Source organism: Balaenoptera physalus (assembly GCF_965194825.1).
Source record: "Balaenoptera physalus genome assembly, chromosome: 12".
Taxonomy (NCBI): domain Eukaryota; kingdom Metazoa; phylum Chordata; class Mammalia; order Artiodactyla; family Balaenopteridae; genus Balaenoptera; species Balaenoptera physalus.
This window is the reverse complement of record NC_138897.1, coordinates 71,804,600-71,831,338: the sequence shown is the minus strand read 5'-3', so window position 1 is coordinate 71,831,338 and position 26,739 is coordinate 71,804,600. Positions and strand designations below refer to the sequence as shown.

The 26,739-nt window shown below is 52.2% G+C and overlaps 1 protein-coding gene and 1 long non-coding RNA gene across 2 annotated transcripts; both read left to right on the top strand.

The window, feature by feature from the left end:
• LOC309639319 (immunoglobulin lambda-1 light chain-like) lies at positions 1–25,361 on the top strand. Its single transcript, XM_082416387.1, has 4 exons — positions 1–86; positions 245–531; positions 23,400–23,445; positions 24,908–25,361. Exons 1-4 carry the CDS (start codon positions 41–43, stop codon positions 25,225–25,227), a joined length of 699 nt encoding a protein of 232 aa, XP_082272513.1. The 5' UTR covers positions 1–40; the 3' UTR covers positions 25,228–25,361.
• Positions 844–6,806, top strand: LOC309639325. The gene is made up of 2 exons (XR_014251595.1): positions 844–6,581; positions 6,728–6,806. It is a non-coding gene; the product is annotated as an uncharacterized lncRNA (long non-coding RNA).
• Positions 25,362–26,739: the final 1,378 nt, after the last annotated feature.

The window sequence follows — 26,739 nt, the reverse complement described above, 5'->3', positions numbered from 1 at the left end:
GCTGTGGTGTCTCGGAGGCAGAACTCAGGGCATCCCCACCATGGCTTGGACCCCTCTCCTGCTCCCCCTCCTCGTTCTCTGCACAGGTGCTGCTCCCCGGCCCTGCCCGCAGGCTCAGGCCCCCCAGGACCCTGGGCTGGGCCTGCCTCAAACCCAGAGTTCAACCCAGGCACAGTTTCAGAGTGGGACCCCTCCCTGCGAATGGGTCCTTCATTCTCAACCCCTCTCCCATCCTCTCTTACAGGCTCCGTGGCCTCCTATGAGCTGACCCAGCCGCCTTCAGTGTCCGTGGCCTTGGGACAGACGTCCAAGATCACCTGCTCTGGAGACTTACTGGACGAAAAATATACATCTTGGCACCAGCAGAAGCCAGGCCAGGCCCCTGTGCTGGTCATTTATCAGGATAGCAAGCGGCCCTCAGGGATCCCTGACCGATTCTCTGGCTCCAGCTCAGGCAACACAGCCACTCTGACGATCAGCGGGGCCCGGGCCGAGGACGAGGCTGACTATTACTGTGGGTCAGCAGACAGCAGTGATTATCATCACAGTGACACAGGCAGACGGGGAAGTGAGACACAAACCCCCTCCCCGTCTGGCTCACACTCTCCTCCAGCCCCAGGAGGACTGTGGACAAACAGTGACAGGTCTGGCCCGGTTCCCCCAGATCTGAGCCCCCCAGGCTGCCCCTCCTCCCAGCCCTCCAGGCAGGCTCTGCCCAGGGGGCTCAGGAGTAGATTATGGGCTGGCAGGACCAGGTTGCCTCAGTGCCTGGGCTGTGGTGTTGACTTGAGGAAACAAGGCCTGAATGAAGGACAGACAGAGAGGGCAGAGACCCAGTGCTAGTGGACCCTGGATATCCACATGGTGCTGACTGGCCACTCATCAGCCCAGATCTCTTGGATGGACTCCCCACCACCACCCAGCTCGTCAGAGCTCTGGAACCTCCAGGATCCCGTGACAACCTGGGACTCCAAACAAGGCAAAGCAGCACAGTGGACAGGGTGGGGGCCACCACGTCCCTCCTCCGTCTCACCCACCTCCCACCCATGCTGGAGCCCCTGGCAGCTCCCAGCTGTGCCCTCCCTGGGGAGGGCTGTCGTTGTAGAGACAGTACCCCCAAGGTCGTGTCCCCTGGTGCCATCTAAAAAAGTGTAAAAGCAAGTACAGAAAGGATTTAACTGTGACCAAGTACCTTTGTTGAAACTAAAAAAAATAAGAAAGAAAGAACATAGGGAGAAACAAAATATCCCATACCCAGCAAGGAAAGATCCACAATACCTGAATATCGAAAATTTCCTGTAAGGAATCAGAAAAATAAGAGTCAGAATAAGTACAAAAATCAGTTAATCCAAACTTGCCCTGAATGGCCCAGATGATGTATTTGATAGACAAGTACACAAAAGCAACTTTTATAGTGACAGTCCATTTGTTCTTGAGGTTGAGGAAAGATTGAACATGTTAAATGGAGACACAGAGTGTAAAAACATGATCCACATTGAATTTCTGCAAATGAAAACTACAACATCTGAGATTAAAATAAACTGGATGAGACTGAGAGCACATAGATGCTGCAGAAGAAGATCACTGAACTTGATGAAATAGCAGTAGAAACTATTCAAAATCAAACACAGACCCCCCCCCCCAAAAAATGATGAAAGATGTCATCCCCTGCCCAAAACTCACCCATGTGGCCTGAGAAAAAGTCTCCTCTTAACAAATTTTGCACATCATTCCAGGGTCTAGAGTCCGACACATGCTCAGTTTGATGAGTTTAGGACAGTTAAGCTCCAGACCCAGGTGGTCTTAGAAAGACTAAGGAGGCCAGCAGGAGGGGGTGAGGGTGTCCATAGTGGCCTGGAACAGAGCTCCTGAGACCTGGTGGGCGCACTGAATGGGTTTAGGGGCCCCTCAATCCAGTATGAACTCACCTTAAGTAATTACATCTGAATGGACCCTATTTCCAAATAAGGTCCCACTCTTGGGCACTGGTGGTTAGGACTTCAACTGGCAATTGTTAGAGGTCCTACAATATGTTTGTGTATTTTGGTGTGGCCAGAAAATTTTGTCAGTGGCAAATCCCAAACCCAAGACTTTTCCCTTCCATCCCATTCCTACATCCACTATTCCATTGTATCTGCTTTTTATTAAGTGTAAGGATAAGGATTAAGGATATTCATAGATGGAAGAGGAGTAAATATTCATGTGTGCTTAATACATATCAAGACCCATCCACGTTCTTCCTACTTATTAACTTGTTTAATCACAAATAATCAATGAACAAGCATCCCCATTATATCCCATCTTACAGATGCGGAAGCTGAAGCATGAAGGGCAGAGAAACTTGTTTCACATCAGAACTGGAACGGGGCAGACCCGGCAGCAAAGAGGTCCCTCCACCCGAGTTCCTGGACTTCCCCACCTTCCTGTGGCCTCTCATGGTGCTTCCAAAGCTAAGACATGGCCTTTCCTGAATGTGCTAGGAAGTTCTCTCTCCTATTTCAGACACAAGCGACTGGCATTGTGACTTTGCAGTGCTGCCCTATTCATTACATACACTATTTGAACCACATATGTAATTTTAAATTATCCAATAAACACTTTTTAAAAATTAGGAGAAACCGATGCAGTTAGTTTCCACAATAGGTTTTGCTGAACTAAATTACTTGAAAATATCATTTCAATATGAATTAAATATAAAAATATTGATACATTCTACACTACACTATCCTAAGCCTTTGAAATGTGCTGGGTATTTCAGATCTACAGCACATCTCACTGCGACCACCCACATCGCATGTTCAGCAGCCTCACTGGCTTGTGGCCACCATGTTGGACAGAACAGGTGACATGGATGAGGTTTCCTTGGGGGTAACTGTGCTTGCAGTATATACTCACCACCACCAGGAGGCAATGGAGGGTCCCAAGCCCAGAGTCTTTGCTGGAGAGGAACTGCTGATCCATTTTCCACCCAGACCAGGGATACTGAGGGTAACGCAAGATGAGGAGATTTAATACATGTATCCGTGTGACTTCTTTCTCAAAGGCAAGATAGTAAATACAACTACAATTTAAAAAGTGGCTCTGAATCGTTAAACACATTTTTATTATAGTCTGTGAAGTGAATGACAATAGTCTGTACATTTTAAAGTAAACAGTGTCACATCATCCCTTTCAGTAGGGAGATCATTTCCATAAACCTCACAAGTCATAAAGTTATATTTTGTGAATAGATCTAGATGGAAGGGTGGACCATAAGGAATATTTTATTGACATTGGATACTGATCACCTGAATACAGAAGAGAGGGTGGTGACAGGAGGGGCTCAGGAGGCCTGGAGTAGGGATGGAGGAAACTATGGGGGGTTTTGAGCGGGAAGGGTGGGGAGGGGGCTGAAAGCTCAGACTCTGAAGTCAATCCCTTGGATGGAATCTTGACCCATGCATCCCTGTCTGGGGGAATCTGGGAAAATCATTTACCCTCCCAATGATGGCTCCTCCTCACTGGACTGGGGAGAGGTTGTGCCTTCAGCAGAGGGCACCGTGGGATTATTAAGATACCAGGTGGGGTGCTGCAGGAAACTCACCAAGGGTCTGGCATAGACTGGGGGCTCAAAAGTTGTCGTTCTATTAAAGTAGCTACATGTGTAGGAAGACGCCCATCCTGGGGGCACCAGGGGGCACTGTGGGTCCTGGTTGGGGACCTTCATTGGTCCAAGTTCCCTGGGCAGGGTTCAAGTGCAAAGGGCATGAATGACGCCTCCTTGAAGACACTCCTCTTGAGGAGAGTAAATCTCCCTCTGAAACCCACACGTGGCCCTTCTTCTGACCCCAGAGAATTACAGGCGTGAGGCCCCTGGGCTTAGGGCTCAGACAGGAGCTGAGACACAGGATGGGGAGGGAGGAGTAGATTTGCATTCACTGCTCCTCCCTTTTTGAGCTGCAAGGGGAGAGGATAAGACAGGGCCCTGGGGAGGCCGGTCCAGCTGCACAGCCTCAGGGCAGAGCTCCCAGAAGCGCCTCCCACCCTGGCAGCAGGGATGGGCGTCAGGGGAGACTGAGCTGGAGAATACGGTCCCCACACCCCCGAGTCTCAGCCTGTGGATAATCCACTCAAATGCATTTGGGAGGGAGGTTTGTGAACATGAGGTTTCCTCCATAGCTTTCCTGAAATCTGAAAAATAAGCATCTTTCACAGCCACCAGTGCCACTGAGTCAACCTGGGGCAGCTGTACTGAGCACAGTAACCCTGAACCTGGGCACTGACCTGCCTGGGGTTGGGTGGGACTTTGGGGCTGGATCCTGAAGGTCAGCCAGGCTCCCCGTGACTGAGGCCTGAGAGGGAAAGTCCAGGAGCTGCCCGTGGCCTGGAGGACTCCACGGGGGCAGGAGGGGAGGAAGCGGCTGGTCTCCTGGGGAGGGATGGACAGGGGGCCGGGGGCAGGACTGGACAGGACATCAGGGCTCCGTCCTGCAGTGACCTCTGTCCCCGACTCGGCCTGGACTCACAGGGGACACAGGGCCCTCTCCCGTCACCCCACCCCAGGAAAGGGTTGTTCTCTCCAAGGGTTTGCTGTGACTTTGTCCCAAACAAGGCCTCCTGCAGGTCCCTCTAGTGGGGAGTGTCCTGCCCCCCTTACACTGTAGGAAAGGGAGTCAGCAGGATGGCAGTGAGTAAACCCACCCCCATGCGGGTCCCACCACATCCACATGCCCCGGGGCCTGTGCTGCTAAGAAGTGAAGACAGCAGGAGCCTGTGACGGACACACAGAGGGACAGACGGCAGGATGTGAGGACAAGGATGGAAAAGGGAAGCCGATGAGACCATTCCCTGCTGTGCTTAGATGGCGACCCACCAGGGAGGGGTCTGCCCCTATGGACTCGATCAGAGAGAGATGGACACCCATTAGAGGGCACCTCTCTGGTCAAGGTCATAACAGGGTCAGGGTCTGGGTGAGAACCCTGTCTTCCTGTCTGCGAAAGTGACTGATGAACAGGGTGGAGGACGGTATCTCCTCCCAGGTTGGTCCGCACCTGTGGACATAGGATTAGTGACCTTATAAGAAGAGACCAGAAACACACCCCCAACCCCGAGCGAGCCACTGAGACAGACCTTCTAAGGACAGAGCCAGAAAGTGCCTTCAGGGAGCCGGGAGAGAGCTTGCACTAAAAACAATATTAGGGCATCTTGATCACGGACTCCTGACCTCCAGAACCATGGAAAATAAATTTGTGGTGTTTAAGCGACATGTGGGTGGTATTTTTCCATGGCTGCCTGAGCTGACTAAGACAGGAGCTGGGAACACTTGCGCGTAGGTGTTTATGGGAGCATTAGTCTTCATTTCTCTGAAATAAAATCCCAAGGGTACAATTCCTAGATTGCACAGTAATTACATGTCTAGTTTCATAGTAGCTGCAAAGCTGTTTTCTAGGGTGGCTGTACCACTTCATATTCCTACCAGCAACACCTGAGCGACCAGGCCCTCTGCTGCGCAGCCAGCACTGGTTGTGCCGCTGTTTTTTACTTTAGCCCATCTGCTCCATTCTGACTGGTGTGTAGCGGCAACTCTTTAGGGTGTGATTGACATTCCCCTAATGACTCACGGGGACCATCTTCCCATGTGCTCATCTGACATCTGTACATTCCCGAAAATATGTCTGTTCACATCATTTCCCAAATTCCACTTGGATTTTCGTTGTTTTGTTTATTGATTAGTTTTGACAAATTTTTTAACGTATATACAAGTTTTTTGAGGAATATGTGAGTGGAAAGTATTTTCTCCCACTTTACTGGGTTTTTCAACTCCATGAAAAGGACTTTTATAGAATAAATGCTTTTCATTTTAATACATTTCAATCTATCTTCTTCCTTTTACAAATCATGCATGTATTGTCAAGTCCAAGAATTCTTGCCTAGGTCTAGATAAGGAAGACATTTTTCCTTTTTTTTTAAACATAAAATGAAAAAGAATATATATGTTGATTTGAATCACTTTGCTGTGCACCTAAAACTAAAACAACATTGTAAATCAACTATACTTCGAAAAATAAAAAAACAAAAACTTTAAAGAAATATAATAAAAATTCTGCCAGAGGTACATGACCAGTGTCTCTGTGTCTGCTGCTGGAATTCTGGGCTCTCGCAGCAGCATGACCGTGGTCCCCGCAGTGCCAGCTTCCGGCACTGTCCAGCCCACCACTCGATAACCTCATCCCCAGAGAGGACGCCTGTGTGTCCCCAAGGCCCAGAGGGGAGCCCAGGAGCGGACTGAGAGGTGTGCGCACATGCTGGGGCAGGGGCTGCCTTTCTCACTCAGCACCAGAGAGAGTTCTGGGGACCTGGGCTCAGGCCTGGAACTCAGGTCCCAGTTTAACTCCTCCTTGGATCCCAGCTGTTCTCTGCTCAGCTGGGAGCCAGTCACAAGGCCAAAGGTGGCAGGAAGGAGATTTGCATGAGGACAGCCCTTCTGAGGATAAGAGAGGCCCAGAGGCCCCACCCCAGCTGTGAGCTCAGAGGCAGAGCTCAGGGCCTCTCCACCATGGCCTGGACCCCTCTCCTGCTCGCCCTCCTCACTCTCTGCACAGGTGCTGCCCCCAGGCTCAGCCTGAAAAGTGACCAGAGCTCAGTCTGGTCCTGAACTTCAGCTCAGCACAGGAGCTGCTGCAGGGGGCATGAGGCTGCAGGCATGAGACCCTCTTCCTCACCCTCACTCTCCTCTCCTTTCTTGCAGGTTCTGTGACCTCTTCTGAGCTGACTCAGCCACCTGCGGTGTCCGTGTCCTTGGGACAGACAGCCAGGATCACCTGCCAGGGAGACAGCTTAGGAAGCTCTTATGTTTCCTGGTACCAGCAGAAGCCAGGCCAGGCCCCTGTGCTGGTCATTTATGAGGGTAGCAAGCGGCCCTCAGGGATCCCTGACCGATTCTCTGGCTCCAGCTCAGGCAACACAGCCACTCTGACGATCAGCGGGGCCCGGGCCGAGGACGAGGCTGACTATTACTGTGGGTCAGCTGACAGCAGTGGCTATCTTCACAGTGACACAGGCAGACGGGGAAGTGAGACACAAACCCCCTCCCCGTCTGGCTCACACTCTCCTCCAGCCCCAGGAGGACTGTGGACAAACAGTGACAAGTCTGGCCCAGTTCCCCCAGATCTGAGCTCCCCAGGCTGCCCCTCCTCCCAGCCCTCCAGGCAGGCTCTGCCCAGGGGGCTCAGGAGTAGATTATGGGCTGGCAGGGCCAGGCTGTCCTACTGCTGTCAGGCCAGGTTGGGAACTTCGGACAGAGGCCCTTATGGAAGGACAGACAGAGGGACACATCCCTCCAGTGATAGTTTTCCCCACATTTCCATATCGTGGTCACTGGGCCCCTCTTGGCCCAACTGTCTAGGATTTGACCACAGAATGTCCCATCCCATCTGATGCTGAAGCCCCAGGCTCCCATGGCAGCTGGGATTCTGAATGGAACACACCGGAGCAGTGGGCATTCTGGCATCTACCTCCTTCTCTCTTCCGGCCTCGTCTACTCATCCACAGCTGCTGGGAGCCTGTGACAACTCACAGCGGTGCCCTCACTGGGAAATGCTGTTGGTGCAGAAAACTGCTCCCCACCCCGGTTTATCCCACTGGTCAGAGAGGGTCAGGTGAATGATGCCTGAGGCCACCATCCCCAGGCTCTGACTCAGTTTAGGATGACCCGAACGGGCCAGCTTTAACTTTCCTGCAGAACCCTGAGTCCTCATTTGTGTGACCAAATCCTGGGTCCCCTCCCCTCTGCCCAGTCTCCCTTCCTCATCTCCTTCCAGATTTCCAGGACATGCACTTAACATCTCAGAGTCGGCTTCCAGGGAACCCGATCTAAGTTGGCCAGCTGTTCCCAGCATGCTCATCAGGGACCCGAGGAGGTTATATATACCCCCAAGTCTCTGTTTCCCACCTAAATCCACAATGTGCTCTTCAAAATCCCCAGTTAGATCTGGTTGTCCTTGAATTTTTATAAAAAGGTGCATTGGAGACCAATAAGCTACGGTGAGAATGTTTGTGAAAGAAACTGGCAAAAAACGATTTCTCTATCCAAAGAGATGACTGAAAACTGTCACCACTATCATGCTGTCCTATGAGTAGGTGTTGTAAGTGATGGGGACCACCGAGAACATCTGTTCTGTTTCAAAGTAGGGCCCCAATTTCACAGTAGACACCCCCGTTATACCAAAGCCTTAGTCTTCATCTGAAACAGGATCCGGGGAGGAGTTGGGTTGATTTTTGCACAGCTATTGACCCATCAGTTGGCTGGATATGTTTCTCCTTCTTGTAAAGAAATAAAACCTTAACATCCTACAATGCATGGCTTTCCTCACAAAAAAAGCCAGTGTCCAAACTCGCAGACATACAATGAGGAAATTTCTGGGTGACCTTGGAAAACAGTGAATTTACACCCAAAGACCATTTCCCTGGAGAATGCTTAAACAAACATGTGACAACCTGAACAATGGCACATAGATCTCCTGCTTCACACAGAATTCTAGATTCTCCAGGGGAAAGGTCCACATTAGAAATATTAAAATGTCACCTGTGGATTTTTTTTTTAAAGAAAAGCCAAAAGTTTCCTCCAAGTGCACTCCTGTCTTGCATGAGGGCGGATGTCTAATTTGGAGGATGGAAACCACATGGGAAAAAATTACATTCAAAAAGTATTGACAATTACAGATTATTAAATGTACAATTAACTTGTCACACTAATGGACCATGAATCAGCAACAGATGATATTTTATGCACCGAATCCCTAAGACCTAAGCAGTAATCCCAGGATTCCTCCAGAGGAGAGATCATGAAAAGGCTGCTCTCGTTGCTTTGAGTCTGGAGTGTGTTGTCCTTGGGCTTTCTGTTCAGCCCCTCGGGGAGCAGGGCATTGTCAGCCTCCCAGGTGTCAGACGGCCCCAGGGGAGGTTCAGCAGCGCCCCCAGAGGCAGTGGGGAGAACTGACAGGAAGAATCTACAATTCAGGCTGAGAATTTCCCACAGCCCCCTCCTGGCCCAGTCTGGTTCTAGAACACTCAGAAGAGGCTATTATTTAGGGATTAAGACATCTCTCTTCTCTCTAGCCCCCAAGTGACCTTGGCATTGTCATTCCCTCTCTCAGCCCCTGCCTTTCCCTGTCAAGTGAGCTCCTCGAGTCCTGGGCTCCCAGTCACAGCAGCAAATCTGCAGACATTTATGGAAGGCAGTGACCGGTCAGCCACACGGGACAGCAGACAGGGCTCAGGACCAGAGGCACATGCAGCAGCTAAAGCCCCAGCACGGCTGCATGGTGGATACTTGGCAGGGGAGAGCCCTCTTCAGCCCTCAGGTAAAGTAGGGAAGGGGGTGGTCTCAACCCACCTGTGTCAATCCTGTTCCTGCTCCCCGGGCTCCATCCTGTGTTAAGCAGCTGCAAAGACCCGGATTTATTACGTGTGAATCCCCTTTGCCCCACCTGATTCATGTCGTTCCTGCCCCTCAAATTCTTAACTCAGAGAACATATTACACTGGCCCTGAGCTGGGTTTACATCCCATATCCCTCAAGTTTGCCCTGTCCTTTCAGATCCTCCAACACACCCGACTCCTCCCCACTGGCCAAGACTCAGCCCTTCCCACACTCACCTCTTATTACTTGGTTCTCCCCGGTCCTGAGGGCAGCTCCAGAGTTACCCCTTTGGGGAGGCCCCCAACCTCTGATTACAGAGCAGCCTGCCTGTCATTGTCTGTCTCTTCTCTGGATTAATTATCCCCACAGCACACACCATGATGGGGTTCTTTCCCCATCACTAGTTTCGTTAACTGATGCATTTGTGCTCAGACTTTCCCTGCTTGGTCGGAATACATATTTGTTTTAATTTCAGGACTCACTGATGAAAAGCAGAGGCATGAACAGGCAGGACCTATTGTAGTCTCACCAAGATAAGTCTGAGGGAAGACTTCTCTTGTTCTCTGGGTGATCACAGATTCCACGTGGGACCCAAGATCTTGCCAGCATCCAGGTCCCTTGTCCCTATATGTTGGCCTTGCTTTCATTCTTGTGGATGACAGACCTCAGGATGGCTGCTGCGGCTCCAGCTATCACACCATGTTCAAGAGGAAAGGATCTGCGTCAATTCCTGCTATTTCTTTCCTTTACAAGAGCAAGAGTTCCCCGAGATAAACTCCAGCCAACTGACCCTTACATCCCATAGAACAGCGCTGGGCCACCTGGTCAAACCTGACAGCCAGAGACCTTGAAGAAGCAAGTGTTTGGCTTTTAAATAAACACTGCAGGCAATGTGTAGGTGACGGTGGTGGAGATTCTCTGCCAGGTGTGCAAAGCCACTGTGTCCCCTGCACTGCCCCACACACAGGATGATAACACCCTTCAAGCAGGGACTGTGTCCTGGTCATGCTGAATTCCCTGGAGGGAATGTGCCAGCCCAAAGTGGGTCTGAATGAACATTTCCCGGTGGGTGTGGTCCTAACCGTGCCTTTGGAGCTGTAGCCGCCACCCCGCATCAGGCCCATACCCACAGCTGGCACCAATAAGAGCCACCCCCTGAGGGAGGTGTCCCCAACTGCCCATCCCACCTGCGTGACCTCCCACCACCCCACATACAGGAGCAGGGATGCCTCCGTGAGCCCAGCCCCCTCCTCTTCCAGATGAGCCCGTTCATATCTTCACGGGTAATCTCAGCCCCTCGTGCCAGGACGTGAGGCAGACAGAGCTATGGACGGGGAGTAATTCCTGATTGGGGTCACCATCCCTGGATCAGGGAATCACCACCTGAGCAGTGCGCTCTGAATCTACACCTAGAACTGAGTCTCCGCCTCCAGTGTGGAGCGGCCACCAGGGGGCAGCAGAGGTAGCCCGGCAGAGCCACCTGGAGGAGTGGTGTCCTGGGCGTCAGGGCTCCAGTGCCGGGGAAGGAGTAACCAGGTCCTCACACCTGAGGACAAGTGTCCTTCTGTTTCTACAGTGTCACCTTCACTCTCAAGTACATACTTCTGTCTCCGTGTGTCCCAAGTCCTGCTCTTGGAGACGGTGCCTGTTTCCTTGCCCCACACCCACTGCCAGCCCACCTAATACCGCTAAAAAGCCACCGCAGTCCGGAAATGCTCATCCTTCCTGTGACCACACGTTGCCACTCCCCTCCCTGTGCTCAGAGCCCCCGTCCTCCAGACACAGCTGCTCCTACTCCCTGGAAGCTCTCCCACTGCCCCCCCAACCTGTCCCTTCACTTACCCCTCACAGGGAAGGGGGGGAACCAGAAATTTCCACACTTCCTGTTTCCCAGTATCTGACACACAGCAGTCACTCAATCAGCTTTCCATAATTGTGATGTTTATGACGTATATCTTTTCCCAGCAACTGAAGGGAAATGGATTGGGATTGACATTCCCTTGCAGAGTTATTAAACCCTGAAGCCCCCTCTCATTCTCTCATAGAGCAAACATTTCTTTTAGCCCCTTGTCTGTTCCTGCCCCTGAGGCACGATGGGGACACTGAGACACAGCCCCAGGAGCTCACAGCCCAGGGCAGACACAGCACCGCGATGGCCTGGAACACTCCATGTGCTTTGTCAAACCGTGAATTTTATTCAGTCCTGGGCCCAGGAGCTGTGATCCGGGGGAGAATCCTGTACAGTCTAAGCCTCCTAGCGTCACCCATGGAATGGGTTCAGAGAATACAGACACACCTCTGAGCTCTCAGTGGCTAGGTCCGTCCAGGAGTGAGGCCAGGACTCAGACTGGGGTGGAGATGTCACCCCCAGACCATGGGACCAGCAGGTGGAGGAGGACCCCCCGGGCCGAGGTGGGGTCTGCAGGGGCCACCCCTCCCTCTCCGTGTCCCTGGGGGCTGAGCCCTTCTCTGAAACCACAGAGCTCCCCAGGCAGCCCCCCTGGGCTCTGGCTGATTGGCATCCCCAGCAGCTCTCTCTCCAGCAAGGGGATAAGAGAGGCCTGGGAGCAACCCAGCCCAGCCTGGGCCTCGGGGAGCAGACTCGGGGTGCCTCCACCATGGCCTGGACCCCCCTCCTCCTCGGCCTCCTGGCTCACTGCACAGGTGCTGCCCCCAGGGTCACACCCACACCTGGCCCAGGACTCGGGGACAGGCGTGGCCCTGACTCTGAGCTCAGCAGGGCGCTGCCCGTGGGGTCAGGAGACTCCTGGCCCTGCCGCAGGATGGGGGGCTGGGGGGGCTGAACTCTCCCCACTGTGCTCACTGTGTGTGTGAGCCCCGAGGGGCTGCGCCTGCCAGAGGAAGTGAGGGGGTTCTCATTTGTTCAGAGGCTCCATCCATCAACCAGGCCCATGGGCCACTGGGGCTGAGACTGATGGGAGGCGGCGCCCTCGGGGCCCAGAGAATCTTTGGAGCTTAGTCCAGGCCAGGCAGGTGGGGGCCTCTGGACATGGGTGCTTCACCTCCAGCCCACCTGTCCTTTTCTCTCCTGCAGGCGCTGTGTCCTCCTATGAACTGACTCAGTCGCCCTCGGTGTCGGTGTCCCTGGGACAGGCGGCCAGGATCACGTGTGGGGGGAACAACATTGGAAGTAAATATGTTCAAAGGTGCCAGCAGAAGCTGGGCCAGGCCCCAGTGCTGGTCATCTATCATGATGACGAGAGGCCCTCTGGCATCCCTGACTGGTTCTCAGGATCCAACTCAGGGAACACGGCCAGCCTGACCATCAGCGGGGTCCAGGCCGAGGACAAGGGCAACTATTACTGTGCAGTAGTTGATGGCAGTGGGAGCAGCTGGCAGTGACTCACGGTGACACAGGCAGATGGGGAAGTGAGACCCTAACCTCCCCGCCTGGCTCAGCGCTCACTCCACCCACCTCGGAGCAGCTGGAGGGCAGGCCTGAGGCTCGGGTGTCCTCTGTGCTCTCAGGGCCTCTGTTTATCCTGCTGAGAAATGGCGAGTGGGGATTCGGTCCTGAGTCATGGAGACTGTCGTCAGCACCCTTGAGCCAGAGGGTTCCCCTTGCCAGCTGAGTCCTAGGACAGCCGTGTCCCCTCTGCAGGCTCAGCTTCTCCACTGGCTTCTCTCAGGAGTGGGGGGAAGATTCCAGATACAGGAAGGAAAGCTTCCGGCCCCTGGTGGCCGCTGGTGGCCCCTGACTCACGGAGGTCATTCTTGTCACTTGTGCTTGATCGTCCTGCACTGAGACCCAGGGCCTCCCTGCAACACCCTGAGGCAGGCCCTCAACACCATTGCCCTCAGCCCTCTAAGAACTGGGCTTCCCCACGATGCCTGCTCCCTTGTAACTTGACATCTGAAAATTGTCATCAGAAGATTGTAAAATGTTCACATCACTCCTTTACATATATTCATCGGAGTCTAAAAATCATCATGATTTGATATCCACTGTCCTTAAAATTCTTCTATAACATCCATCTTTCCTTCTCCTTAGACTTGTTTTCATTCCGCATCCCTTACTACATTTGGTCTGCTCATACATTTTCATACCTGAAAATCTCATTCATTATGCTGTCATACATCTCTGTCATAATAATGTACATCATTTAAAATTTTTGAATTTGTTTCATTTCCCGTGATTTTAAGTGCCAAAAGGTTTCTCCCACATTGTTAATTATTAGCAGCAGAGTTTGATCAAAACAACATAAATGCATTGACATTTTCATAAATAACTATTAACTAGTGTTGATTCATGGATCCATCAATTAATATAATTTACCTCTAGAATGAAGTAAGTCCAGCATCAAAGCTGTCCTGGCTTGCGTTTCTATATGAAACACGGAGAAACTTTGGTCCATCAATAGGAGTCTTGTAATACAGTGTCACTGCCTGATATGAACTCCTTCCTAGTTATATGCCAAAAATCGTTCATGGTTGATGGTCAAAAATAGTTTCTCTAAATGATTTATCAGCTGACAGCTCCGTTTCATACTCTCGTAATTTTGTGGAAAGCAAAGGATTGGACACCACCCGACTTCGAGAGGACTTGTGTGGGAGGCAGTTCAATGCACTTCCAGACCCCTCAGGGATGAGGGCTCATTGCCTCATATACTGGGAGAGCCTGCAAGCCGGCTCCATCCCAGAGTCAGCTTTTCGGGGAACCACCCTCAGAGAGGTGTCACCCAGCCACTTGTCATTCATTTTCTCGGAGATAAACACCGAGAAGGCTTGAGCAGAACTTACTAGTTAAATGTATTACTCCTTTACTTAAGAGGCCCCTTGTGTAAGAAGATATAAAGATTGGGGAAAATTTAAATATCTGTCATCTTAGTGCATCTTTGCCAATACGGTATCTTTTGAGAAAAATACTTGCATCTTATCATGTGCTTTGAGTATATGCTTCCTCCAAAACCTGAGGCTGCTGACTTGAATCATTCAATCTATGGAAAAGTCTGACCGAGTGATCTAATTTGCACAGCCAGTCCTCACTGCCAAATGTACTATTCGGACCAAGTTCTGTTAGAAGCCTTCCCACTGTATTTGTCAATACAAGTAAACGTGTTAGTGGGCATTTTGAGGAACGTCATAAATCACTGAAAATTAAAGGATGTGTCTGGTGAGATCAACATTAAAATGATGAAAAATGAAAAATAATGTTTTGGGAATTCCCTGGAGGTCCAGTGGTTAGGACTCCACGCTTTCACTGACGAGGTCACGGGTTCAATCCCTGGTCAGGGAACTAAGATCCCGTAAGCCCCATGGCACGGCCAAATTAAAAAAAAAAAAAAAAAAAAAGATAAATAATACTTAATGCAATATTTTTTAAAATTGAAATTAAAGCCCCCCAAAATCCATATGAGTAAAGCACTGAAACAGTAAGTAAAGTCAGGATCTGACCATGCACTGGTGTGACTCACCTTAAGCACCCCCCAGCCCAGGACAAGCCGGGGCTCCAGGAAGATGAAGAACGGAGTCCAGCCCCTGCACCCCTTCCTCCCCCTCACAGGAACCCCCCACCCCGACCCCCAGGTCTCCCACCTCCCACTTCTGAGAGCCACATTTTCTGGGCGTTGCTTCCCTTGACAGCTGGTTTCTGCTGCCCCCTACCGGACCCTCCCCGTCGGGCTGCATCCCTGACGGCTGGACTGGGAGAGTTAGAGGTTAAAGCACGGAAATTTTCCAAAGCCCCCAGTTCCAGGCTGGGCCCTCCCCCATGTCCAAAATGTCTGGTCCTCCCAGGTCTCCGGCTGGTACTGGTAAGTCCCAGGACACAGTCTTTACACCAAGTGGCTGTGTGTCTTAGGAAAGAAACTCTCCCTCTCTGTGCTTCAGTTTCTTCATCTGTAGAAGGAGCTACCAGGTCGGTGAGTCTGTGACATCTCCAGAAGCAGCAGGATTCTCTCCCCATTTGCTGGAGGAGAGTGCAGGTGGGGGGCTGCACCTCCAGGACTGCCAGAGGAGCCGGGATCTTCAGGGTTCCCCGGGCACCCTTCAGAGGGGACTCAGGAACCACAGAGCCAGATCCTGATTCCAGAAACTTTGTTATATCTCCAGATGGACACTTTGTCCCCCTCTGCCTCAGACCCTCCAGGCCCCAAGAGTAAAACGCTGAAGATGTTAAGAGAAGGACCAGCGCTTACGTTTTGGGGATGGAGGGGAGTGGGGAGCTGGGGAGACCTGGGCCTGGGAGAGAAGAGTCCACTGTGACTATAGGCAGGGTCTCTGGGGCCTGTGGGATGGAGAATGGGCAGGCGGCTGACCAGCAGGAGGCAGGGGGTGCCCTCTGACACGGGAGCAGGGCAGAAGTGACGGGACATGACACACCCCTCCGCTCCAGGGGAGCCGGGTGGGGGCGGGGCACAGAGGAGCCAGGGACCCTGAGCAGGGGGTCTGCTGAGCAGGAGAGCTGGACCCAGACCTCTCTGGCTCAGCCTGAATCCAGCCCTCGGCCATTCTCGGTCCAGGGAGGGTGTGGGGACAGGCCTGGGCAGCCAGAGCTGCAGCTGCACCAGCTGGGAAGGCCCTGCCCATCCCCCGAGGGTCTCCAGGGACCAGCCAGACCCGGATTTCCGACCATGGCCACCACAGGAATATGTGGTCTGTAGCAACAGCAGGTGCAGGGCAGGTTATGGGGAGTAGCTGGGGTCACTGCATTCAGGGACAGCCCCTTCTTCTCCCCAAGACCTGGGGCGGTCCTCGGGGGAACCACAGCTTCTGGGCCCCGGGCAGTGGGTGAGTGTCACACCCACACAGGGGTGCTGTGAGGGAACAGCTTCAGCCTGGACCCTGGCAGGAACCCCACCCCAGGCCCCAAGGTACAAGGAGCCCAGGTATGAGGCTGGAGTGGGCCAAGCACCGCAATGGGGAGAAGCTGGACTGGATCAGGGCCTCCCAGGGGCTCCCCCATATCCTGCATGATGGCTGGTAGGGCGCCCACACCCCGTTACCATTCAGTGCCTGGCCCATGTTCAAGGCCAGGGATCTGTGTGTGTGTGCTGTGTAGTCCAGCCCTCAGCACCAGGCCCGGCAGCCTGGGGTTCCTCCAAAGCTGCTTTATGAGTTTGGTCAAACTGTGAGGTTTTGATCACCATCATCACCTTCGTTCCCTCCTTCCCCCATCACAACCGTCATTATCAAGAGCTGTGGAGGGTCTGGGATTTGTTCCTGCCCGTAAGCTAAAAAGTGAGCCTGCCACAGTTGCACAGATGCTGGTGGACACAAGATGCTGGGTTGGAGACAAAGGCCAGCTTGTCACTCCCAGCAAGAGAGGCAGCCGGCATATCAGCATCGCCCTGCACTGGTTCTCTGAGCCCCACAGCGTGATGCAAACGGGACAGGAGACACCTGCACATCCAAGCTGGGGACCCCAAATCTTTTCTGCCGGACAGTAAGCATGTTTTGCTCCAGAGGGAGACGCTATCTCTACCCTCCAGGTCGTTCATTACACAAACATCCTCGAAAAGATGATCGAAAACAAAGGCAATCTGTTCCTTTGCTCGTGAGACGTGCAGAAATACAGAGATCCGTAGACATTGTCTCCCAGGGACCCTTATCTATGTGAAGGAAATGAAGTCCCAGGCTGTGTGCCTGTTAACACATCCCATGGAACAGGCTGGACTGATTTTCACCAAATGTAGCAGGAAAGTTAAGGAGCATCGGCCTCAAAACACGGGCCAGACACCTCTGAAAGGGCCCTCCCAGGAAAGTCACTTTGGGGTTCATCCCTGGGAGGCCTCTTTCAGATTTGCTGAAACAGAAGATTGGGAGGGCTGCAGAGCTGGACTTGACATAGGTATTAGAGCTCCTGTGGCCGGAGAGCAACTGGAAAGCCAGAGGGTAGGTGCTGGCTGTGACAAGTGGAAACTTTCAACCTGACACTTGGAGTTCTTCCTATACAGCACCGGGACCTAGAGAGAGGGGCACGCCCTGGAGCTGTGTGAGGGCCAGGCCTCTTGACGGTGTGGCATCAGGAAAGTACGGAATCTGATTGAACATCAATTTCTTCATCTTCAAACAGGGGAGAAAAAAAAAAAAATCTTAGCTCAGCAGGGAGCCGGCCCGGTTGTCAGCACTGGATAAACAGCATCCCTCTCATCACTGTATCATGTGTTATCTTCCTGGGCTTCAAAACGGACCCCAACCTAAGCAGACACGTGATCACACTGATCCTCACGGCCTTCCTGCCGCAAAGGAACTGCCCCCATTTAACAGATAAGGAAACTGAGATCCAGAGGGAACCTCGGTCTGGATGGTGTCAACATTCATGACTTAACGTTTCTCCTTGAACGAGGGGTATAGAATCACTCCCGCAGGGCCGTTGCCTGGCTGAGAAGCTGAGTGAGGAGTTGACCAAGGACACCAGGCAGGCTTGGCCAAACCAACCAAGGAAGGGCGATCTTGACTAGCCGGAGTGAAGGCTGCAGGGACCGAGCTGGAGGACTGGTCAGAAGAGAAGCCCCAGCCCACTGCACTTAGGCCTCACTGACTCATTCCACGGGCACTCGGCTGCCCTCCCTGGCCCCTCCAGGCCCCAGGGAGGTGCTCCACAGCCCGGGGATGCTGTCGCAGAACAGGGAAGGAGAACAGGGCGGATGTGCCCGAGGCAGGGACCCGGGGGCGGGGCTGGTGGGCGGGCTTTGCTGTGAAGCCCTTGAGCCCTGGATCCTGACCACAGCAGAGCAGTTAGCAAAGGCCCCGCTGGGAGAGGCCCCAGGAGTAACAGCCATGGATCCTGAAGGGGGCCGGGTGCTGGGGGCAGGGACAGAAAAGGCCCAGGCAGAGGACAGGGCCATGCGGGCCAGGATGAGCTGGGACGGCCACTGCCAGTGAGGGGAACTGGGGGCATCTGCCGATCCCCCTCCAGGGAGCCCACACCAGCAGGTCGGCCGAGGTGCGTTTGACCCTGAGGGCACATGAGGACCCCAGGGGTCAGAGCTCTGTCCCCAGGCAGCCCTGGCCTCTAATAGTGCTGGGCCTGGCCATGGGAATCCATGGCCTGCTGCCCCCGATGGCAGCATGGCCCCCCACAAGGAAGCCCCGGCAGGAAGAATCCCATCCAGCCTGCGGAGACTGTGGGACAGGTAAGAGGCCGAGGGAGTTGTGGTACAGGGGGACTGGAGGTCCCTTTGACGGGGCGCAGGGGTGAATGACTATAGAGGAGAGGGGCAAGAAGGGAGAATCATTCGTAAAGAAGGGGCCTGAGCAGACAGTGGCTTTATTTAAAGTGTTGACATTTTGTCTAGTGTGTATTTGTTTGTATTGATTTTTCTTTCTTAATATTGTATTAAAGTATTATTTATCTCAATGACTGGGGTTTTTTGGCGTCCCTTAAGTTTTGTGCCCAAGACTGGTGCCTCACTTGCCTCGCCCTGGACCTCTGAGCAGGGCAGAAACAGGGCGGCAGGGGCAGGACGTACCCAGAAGGCACTAATCACTTTAGGGGCAGCAGCCCCACAAGGCAGGTCCTGCCGTCATCCCCATCTTACAGACAGGGTTAGAGGTCCAGAAAGGTGAGGCAACCTGCCCAAGTTCACACAGCACATGGGCATGGTCCCAGGACTATAGAAATCCCAGGACTGAACAGGCCAGCATGTCCTGTGTTTTAAGAAAATGGTGCAAGAGAAGGGGCAGTCTACAAGGCGTCCAGAGAAGGAAGCAAAGGTTTGGCTTGGTGTCCCCCAAGGAGGCCAACTCCTCAACTAAGTTCCTGAGAGTTTATTGGGGCCAAGCCTGAAACAAGTGGGATCATGTCCAGGCATTGGGCAGACCCATGGGCCATTTTAGGAGCAGTAAGATGGGAGGGGGGGATGCCCGAGCTGGTCTTACAGATCCAGGGTGCTGACACGTGATGGGGCGCTCCAGGCAGAGGGAATGGTGGGGGGTCCGAGGAGGAGAGTGAGGTGGCACAGGCCCGCAGGAAGCTTCCGGAGCCAGGGAGAGTGGGGTGCAGACCGCTGGGGTCTTGTACACCTCATCTTTTATCCTGGTGTCCAGGAGGAGTCACTGAAGGATTTAAGTGGGGAGCTGTCAGAGTCAGGTTCGTGTTTTGAAAAAATGGCTCCAGATCAGAGACCAGTGTGAGGCCAGATTAGAGGATGGAGAAGGGGCAGTGGAAAGTCAATGGGGAGGGGGTGCTGGTCCACGGTGACCAGGTACCAATATCTCCTATGGAATTGGCAAGTGAATTTAAAGTGACATTATCATGATGGGGAGGAACGGGCACAGTCATGAACTGTCTATAAAAGGCTAAAATGTGCACCCTTTTTAGCAATATGCAGTGAGTCATAAAAGAAAGCGTATTTCTTTAAATTGTGTAATTCCACTTCTAGGAATTCATCCTGAGCAGAGGGTGGGGGGAAACAACCAAAGATGTAACCAAAGGTTTACAAGCAAGAAACTCAACATTATTAATGATGGGAGAAAACTGGAAATAACCTAAATATCCAGCAGAAAGGGTGTGACAAAATACAGCATGGAATATCCATCATAAGGAATCTTACACAAACCTCCAAAATTGTATTTCTGAAATTGGGTTTTTATAGTATGTGTGCATTTTCAAAAGCCTGTCAGAAAATGTAGAAAAATGTCAATGGTGTGTCTCTGGCACTAGGTGGGATTTCACCTAGTTTCAATTTTTACTTTATAATTTTCTGTAGTTATGAAAATGTTCACAGGAAGATATATTTCATTTTTATCTTCTAAAATAATTTTTAATACCAGAGTAATATGTGTTTTAAAAAAAGATTAAGCACAGAAGTATATTAGCCTGCAACTAGCCTTTTCAACAGTCTGTTGAGATTTTCTGTATCAGCCCATATGGATCCCCCATGTTCTCCACACAGCTTTGTAAGACTTCAAAGTTGGGATGAAGCAGCATGCCTTTAATGATTCCCCTGTTAATGGACATTTAGGTTGTTTCCACTTAAAAATGTAGATTACAAGAGATGCTACATGGAAACCCCCACGTGTGTAGCTGTGTACCCATACTAACTACACTGTGTATCTCCATGGGATAGATGCCTAAAAGTGGGATTGCTGGATCAGAGAGAACAGGCTTTGAAATTTTCATAGGAGATGCCAGTGGTCCTCCCAAAAGTCTGTTCCAACTTACTCTCACCACAGTGAATGACAGTGCCTTTCTCTCTCCATTGTTGCCAATAATGTGACAGGGTGGATCTTTTTTTATTTTGCACGTCTGATGAGCAAAAATGAGAACAAAAGTGTTTGTTGTCTGTTTATTTGATCGTCGGTGAAATTTATTTTTCTTTCATATTTTTATTGACTGATTTTATTTTTTCTGTGAATTCACCAGTCATAATTTTGCCTGGTTTATTTTTCGTTCGTTTGGTTGTATTTTCTTAAAGATCTATAAGAAACTCTCCATCTATTTGGGATAGTAACCCCTTATTAAGTATGTACATTGTAAATATTTTTCCCTGATCTGTTTTACACCTTTTGCTTGTGGGGTCTTTCACCATAAAACCTTTTTAATTTTTACATGTCAGATTGGTGGTTTTTCTTTACAGTGTCTGTGATCTGTGGCAAACATAAGGAAGGCATATTCATTTCTTTTTTTTTTCTATTTTATTCAGGTACTTTCATTGTTTTGGTGTTTGTTTTTACTTCACCTGGAGTTTATTTTTGTGTAGGTAGTAATATAACCTTATATATTTTCCAAATGGAGAGCCAATCATCAGGTATTTGTTGAATACAAACATAGCTTTTATCCAATAATGAATTATGGATTTATCACATCCTCTCTGTGGTTCTGTTGATCTAATGATCAATTCCCACATCCTTTCTACCCTGTTTTAATTATTGTAGCTTTACAATGTGTTTCGATACCTGGTAGAGAACAACCCCGTCGTTATTATTCTCATTCAGGATATTTGTGTCTATTCTCCATCATTATTCTTACTGTTGGACTTTAGAATCGGTTCACTAATTTTCAAAAATTATTCCTTTGATGTTGTGCTCGTAATTTCATGAAGTATATGGATTCATTTAAGGGGAATTGATGTCTTTGCTGTTGTGTCCATTAGTCAAATTGTGTTATATTTTATCCATACAAATCTTGCACATTTTGTGTTAAGTTTATTCCTAGGGCTTTTAATAGAATTTTTATTGAGGTTGTCAGTGTTTCCCAAATTTCATCTCCTCAATAGTTACCTATTGCTCTTGTGTTCAATCATTTTGGTTAACTCTTGTATTAGTTCTAATAGTCCTTCAGCTGATTGTCTTGGGTTTTGTTTTGTTTTGTTTTGTTTTGTTTTGAAGTAAACTAGCCCATCATCTGCAAAGAACAATTTTATCTCATTTTTCCTAACACACTCTTTCCCCCACCTCATCTCACTTCATTGGCTCGAATCTGTAGAATATGTTGAATAATAAAAGTAAGAGTGGGAACCCTGACCTTTAAGATGGTTTTACCTTTAAATGTGAAGGTTGCTATAAGTTTCGGGAGATACTCTTTATCAAGTTGAGGATGTTTCCTTAGATAATTAACTTAATAAAAGGCTAGATATTTGCTTTCTTTAATCAGAAATAAGTGTTGAATTTATATTGCTGTTCTGTTAAATTTTGTTTCAAAAATCTTATGTGCACACCTTAAACACAACCATGACCAAATAGTTCCACCGCTGAATTTAAAAAATTCTTGTCCCAATGCAAAGGGTTACCTTCTGACTTAGATAAACTTCATTGGGAGATACAATCAGATTTGGCAAAGCCTGAGGATTCTTGTCATCATAAACTCTTAGGGTGAGGTTTGGGTGTTTTTTCTTTTTCTGAGTATTTTAAAGGTATTTTGTGTTGCAGTAGGATGCCTAGAACACAGAGGGTGATTCAATGAGGGGAAAGCATTCTGGGATGACTCCAGGCCTCTGGCTTGAGGAGAAATCTACTGAAGTGAGAACAATGAGGGGCAGCAAGTTTGCAGGGAACTGTGAGGCGTTTAGATGGGGGATGTTGAGTTTGAGGTGTCTGTAGGGCATTCAAGCAGAGATGCATTCAGGAGGCAGAATGTGCATAAATCTAGAGCCAGAAAGAGAGGTCAAGACTGGAAATAAGGATGCAAAACCACTGGGCAGTTGTCAGAGTGCACAATGTGGGTCAGAGGCAGAGAGAATGGGAAAACACAGGGGACTGGGAAGGGACCTCAGACTTGACCAGGATGGGGACCTTGTTGGCCTTGACCTGAGAAGTTTCAGGGAGAGATGGGGGTGAGAGGAAGAGGGCTCCCCATACCACGTCCCAGCCTGTGAAACAGTGCCTGGCAGACAGGTGCTTGGGGACCATTGTTGGACAGATGGACAAATGATGGATGGATGATGGATACATGGATGGATGGATGGATGGATGGATGGATGATGGATGGATGGATGGATGATGGATGGACAAACAAATGGACAGAAAGACAATGATCTGAGAGAGCAGAGAAGGCTTCATGAAAGAGGAGGAACTGAACTGTGTCTCAATGTGTGGAGACAACAGGGCAGGGGGTCCCCACATGGGGGCCCCCCCGGGAATGACCTGGTGTCCACAGGCCCAGGGAGGAAGCTACCTGGCTGGACTGTGGGAAATTATGGGGAAGGAACACCCAGAGGCCCTAAAATGAGGCCAGGAGAGGTCGGGCAGGTCCAAGCCAGCTCAGGACTCACTCTGCCACACCACATGGCCACCCGAGGGGACTCGGCACTCAGCAGCACCATCAGCACTGAGGATTCAGTGGTCACAGGACAGCCTCAGAGTGGGGGGGACACACTGGGTGACAAGGTGTGGGTGGCTGCTGCCTCAGACAGGGGGCTGGGCATGGGGACACCCAGGGGTGCCCCAGCCTCTGGGGGGCTGGCTGCCCAGCCCGAGGACACAGCCCCGCCTGCTGCAGCTCTGAGCCCATCATGCCCAGCAGTTCCGTGCTCCATCCTGGCCCCCAGGGGACAGGTCCCAGGTGCTGGCCCGGTGGGTGTTGGTCCGAGTCTCAGTCACCGTGGTACGTCTTCGGCGGCGGGACCCAGCTCACCGTCCTAGGTAAGTGGCTCTCACGTCTTTCCCAGTCTGTCCCACCCTCTGCTGTCTCGGGAAAGTCACTTTTTTCTCTCTGGGGGCTGCTTCCCCTCTGCCCTCCCAGCTTAAGGACCGACCCCCACCTTTCTCCTTGGGGTCTGGGGAGGCAGGTTGGTCTTGGGGTAACCAGCAGGAAGGACCCCAACAGCAGAAGCAGCCACCTCCAGAGTCCAGTGGTTGGACACGGCCCGTCCAGGGGCCTGGGCTGCGGTTTGGCCCAGGAATGGGGGCTCCTTCCCCTCTTCTAGGGCAGACACTGGCGTAGGGACCAGAGGCTTGTTCTGACAAGGGGCACTAGGGTGGCCTTGGAGACAGTCTCCAAGCCCCAGGGTCTGGGCTGAGGGCCACAAAGGAGGTCGGGGACATGGCTGGAGCTATGACCCAGCCTCCAGGGACACAGAGGAGCAGCCCGAGGGAGGCCCACGGAGGGCAGAGAGAGGGGTCCCACTCACTCCGGGCTGAGGCTCTCTGGGCCCCGGCTGGGCTGTGAGGACACAGGGACATGGAGACACAGGTGAATTGGGAAAAGGTGACCAGAGGCTCCCAGGATGGTGGTCAGAACGGAGCGAGTCCTGTAGGGCAGAATTTCTCTGTCCCTGGAGCCCTGACCCCCTGGGGCCCAGGGATCACACCTGTCCAAGGGTCGGCCTCCACCTGCCTCAAAGGTTGCATAAGACTCAGGAGATCACGAACAGGGGCTCAGAGCTCACAGCTGCCCCATAAAATCAGAGTCGTCAGAGGTGCTGCATGGGGGCAGCTGTGCCGTCCTCTGGGGGAGCAGCTCCAAGAAGACAGCCAAGGCGAGGGGCCTTGCAGTCAGGGCAGAGGTACGGGGAGATGGGCAGGGCCTCGGAGGAGCCCCCGGGGCTATGATGAGGCGGACCCAGTCCTCGCCAGAACGGCTGAGGCCAGGCTGGGGCAGAGCCGGTGCCCGACAAGGAGAGGAGGCTCCAGGTCCCGCTGTGCACATGGCTCCGCTTCGGGGCCTCTCCATACACAGTCAGGATCCTGGCAGGTGGGGTGGGGGACCCCGGTTCACAGAGGAGGCATCTGGGCTCCTGAAGGATGAAGCCATGTGGGGGCCTGATGCTGGGCTGAGGGCTAAGGAGGTCGGGGCCAGATTTCAAAGTCAGACTCCAGGGACCAGGAGGAGGGAGGAGAGCTGCCCGGTTACACACAGGGACACTGAGGCTGCAGGTGGAATGGCTTGGCCGGGTCACCTGGGAGGGTGACATGGAAGAGTTTCTGAGGATCCCCCGACAGAATGTGAGCGACCCCAGCCATGGCTGCCTGACCTCGGGGGAGCAAGGGCCCGCCTGGGATCCATGCACTGGACTTTGGGCACCTGTGCCCACTTCTCCTGAGGTCAGGGGCTCCCGCGATGGAAGCTGCCCCAGTCACCTCCCGTCTCTCCCCCACTTTGCAGGTCAGCCCAAGTCCGCGCCCTCGGTCACTCTGTTCGCTCCCTCCACTGAGGAGCTCAGCGCCAACAAGGCCACCCTGGTGTGTCTCATCAATGACTTCTACCCGGGCAGCGTGAAGGTGGCCTGGAAGGCAGACGGCACCACCATCACCAGGGGCGTGGAGACCAGCCAGCCCTCGAAACAGAGCAACAACAAGTACGCGGCCAGCAGCTACCTGGCCCTGACGGCCAGCGAGTGGAAATCTTACGACAGCGTCAGCTGCCAGGTCACGCACGAGGGGAGCCCCGTGGAGAAGACAGTGTCGCCCTCTGAGTGCCCTTAGGTCCTGGTCCCCCCACCCTCAGGGGACTGGAGCCACAGGACCCCTGGAGGGTCTACCCACCCACCCTGCTCCCCCCAGCCCTCCCTCCTGCACCCAATCAACTCTCAATAAAATGTCCTCATTGTCATTCAGAAGTCATGCTCTCTGCTCATTTTTCTTTCTGCATTTGGTGTCCTGAACTCAACCATCCTCAGAGGTGAACAAAATCCTCTTATCCTTTCAGAAATCAAGATAGAGGATGGAGTCTTGGGACTCTTGCAAGGGATGGTTTCACTGTCACCCAGGAACCCCCCCCTCCCCCCAGAGAATATTCGAGAACAGGGAATTGGGTCGCTGCAGGAATGGAAGTCTGTCCACCTTCCCCACCGGCTTCCATGCTTCCTCCTCTGTGTGGGCCACGTCCACATCTGATTGTCCTGGTCACACACTGTTTGGTTGCCAGGGCCCCCGGGACAATACCTCAGCTCCCTTCCCTGGAACCCTCAGCATCACATTCTGCATTGTGTTCCCCCTCGAGAGTCTGTCGGTCCTATATATGATGATCCTCCGATTCCGTGTGTCCTTTTGCTCAAAACCCACCCTGGTAATTCCCCATGACCTCATTCTAGAGCGTCCCCCTCCTCAGGGCCCCTCTTGCTCCCACCTCCCTAGGGAAACGGCCCTGTGCCCCTCCCCTAGGCTTTCCTGTCACACTCTGCACGGGACCCTCAGTCCCTGACCCTGGTCACTCATCCCACACTCCCCCTAGATAGCCCTCCTTCCACTTGTGTCAGGAGGGTCCCAGCTGCCTTCAAGGCCCTGGGACTGAGGCCAGCCTTTCTCTCTCTGACCCTTTAGAAGTCAGCCCACCACTGACTCCACCACAAGTGCCCCATGTCCAAGTGTCCATGGTGGACGATGGGCCCCTTGAGCTCGAGGTCCAGAATCAGGTTCTGGGAAGGTGCCGTGGGTTCGTCTGTGAACTGATGCACTTCCTCAGGAGCTCAGAATGGGATCTGAGATCATCACAGACGACTGTCCTAAGTGCTAACGTAGGATCTCATAGCTACACCTTTAGATGCACACACACACTCACACACACACACACACACACACACGCAAGTTACTACAAACATGGCCCTGTTGGACATGCCTCTAGGACGAGTAGAGCCTCAAGAATGTCCCGGGCCTCAATCTGCAGAGGGCACATCTCCATCCCCTCCGGGCTGTAAACAGGCTACTCATTCTGCCACCACAACACCCCCCCAAGCTGCTCTCCAGGGGCCACCGCCTCCTCCAAGAAAGGAAGTTCCCTGGGATGTGATGTGACACCCAGATGTCTCTCCTGCACCTCCCATGACTGGGGATGGATGGAGCTCCGCTTCCCAGGGGTGAAGTTGCTGGTGGGGTGGGGTCCCCCCCTCATCCTCCCCGAGGCCAGACCAGCCCCCATGACAAGGAGGGTGGCCCTGGGGCCTCTGTGCAGCTGCAGGTGGGCCTGGGCAGGGGGTGGAGGGCGTGTCAGGAGGGTTT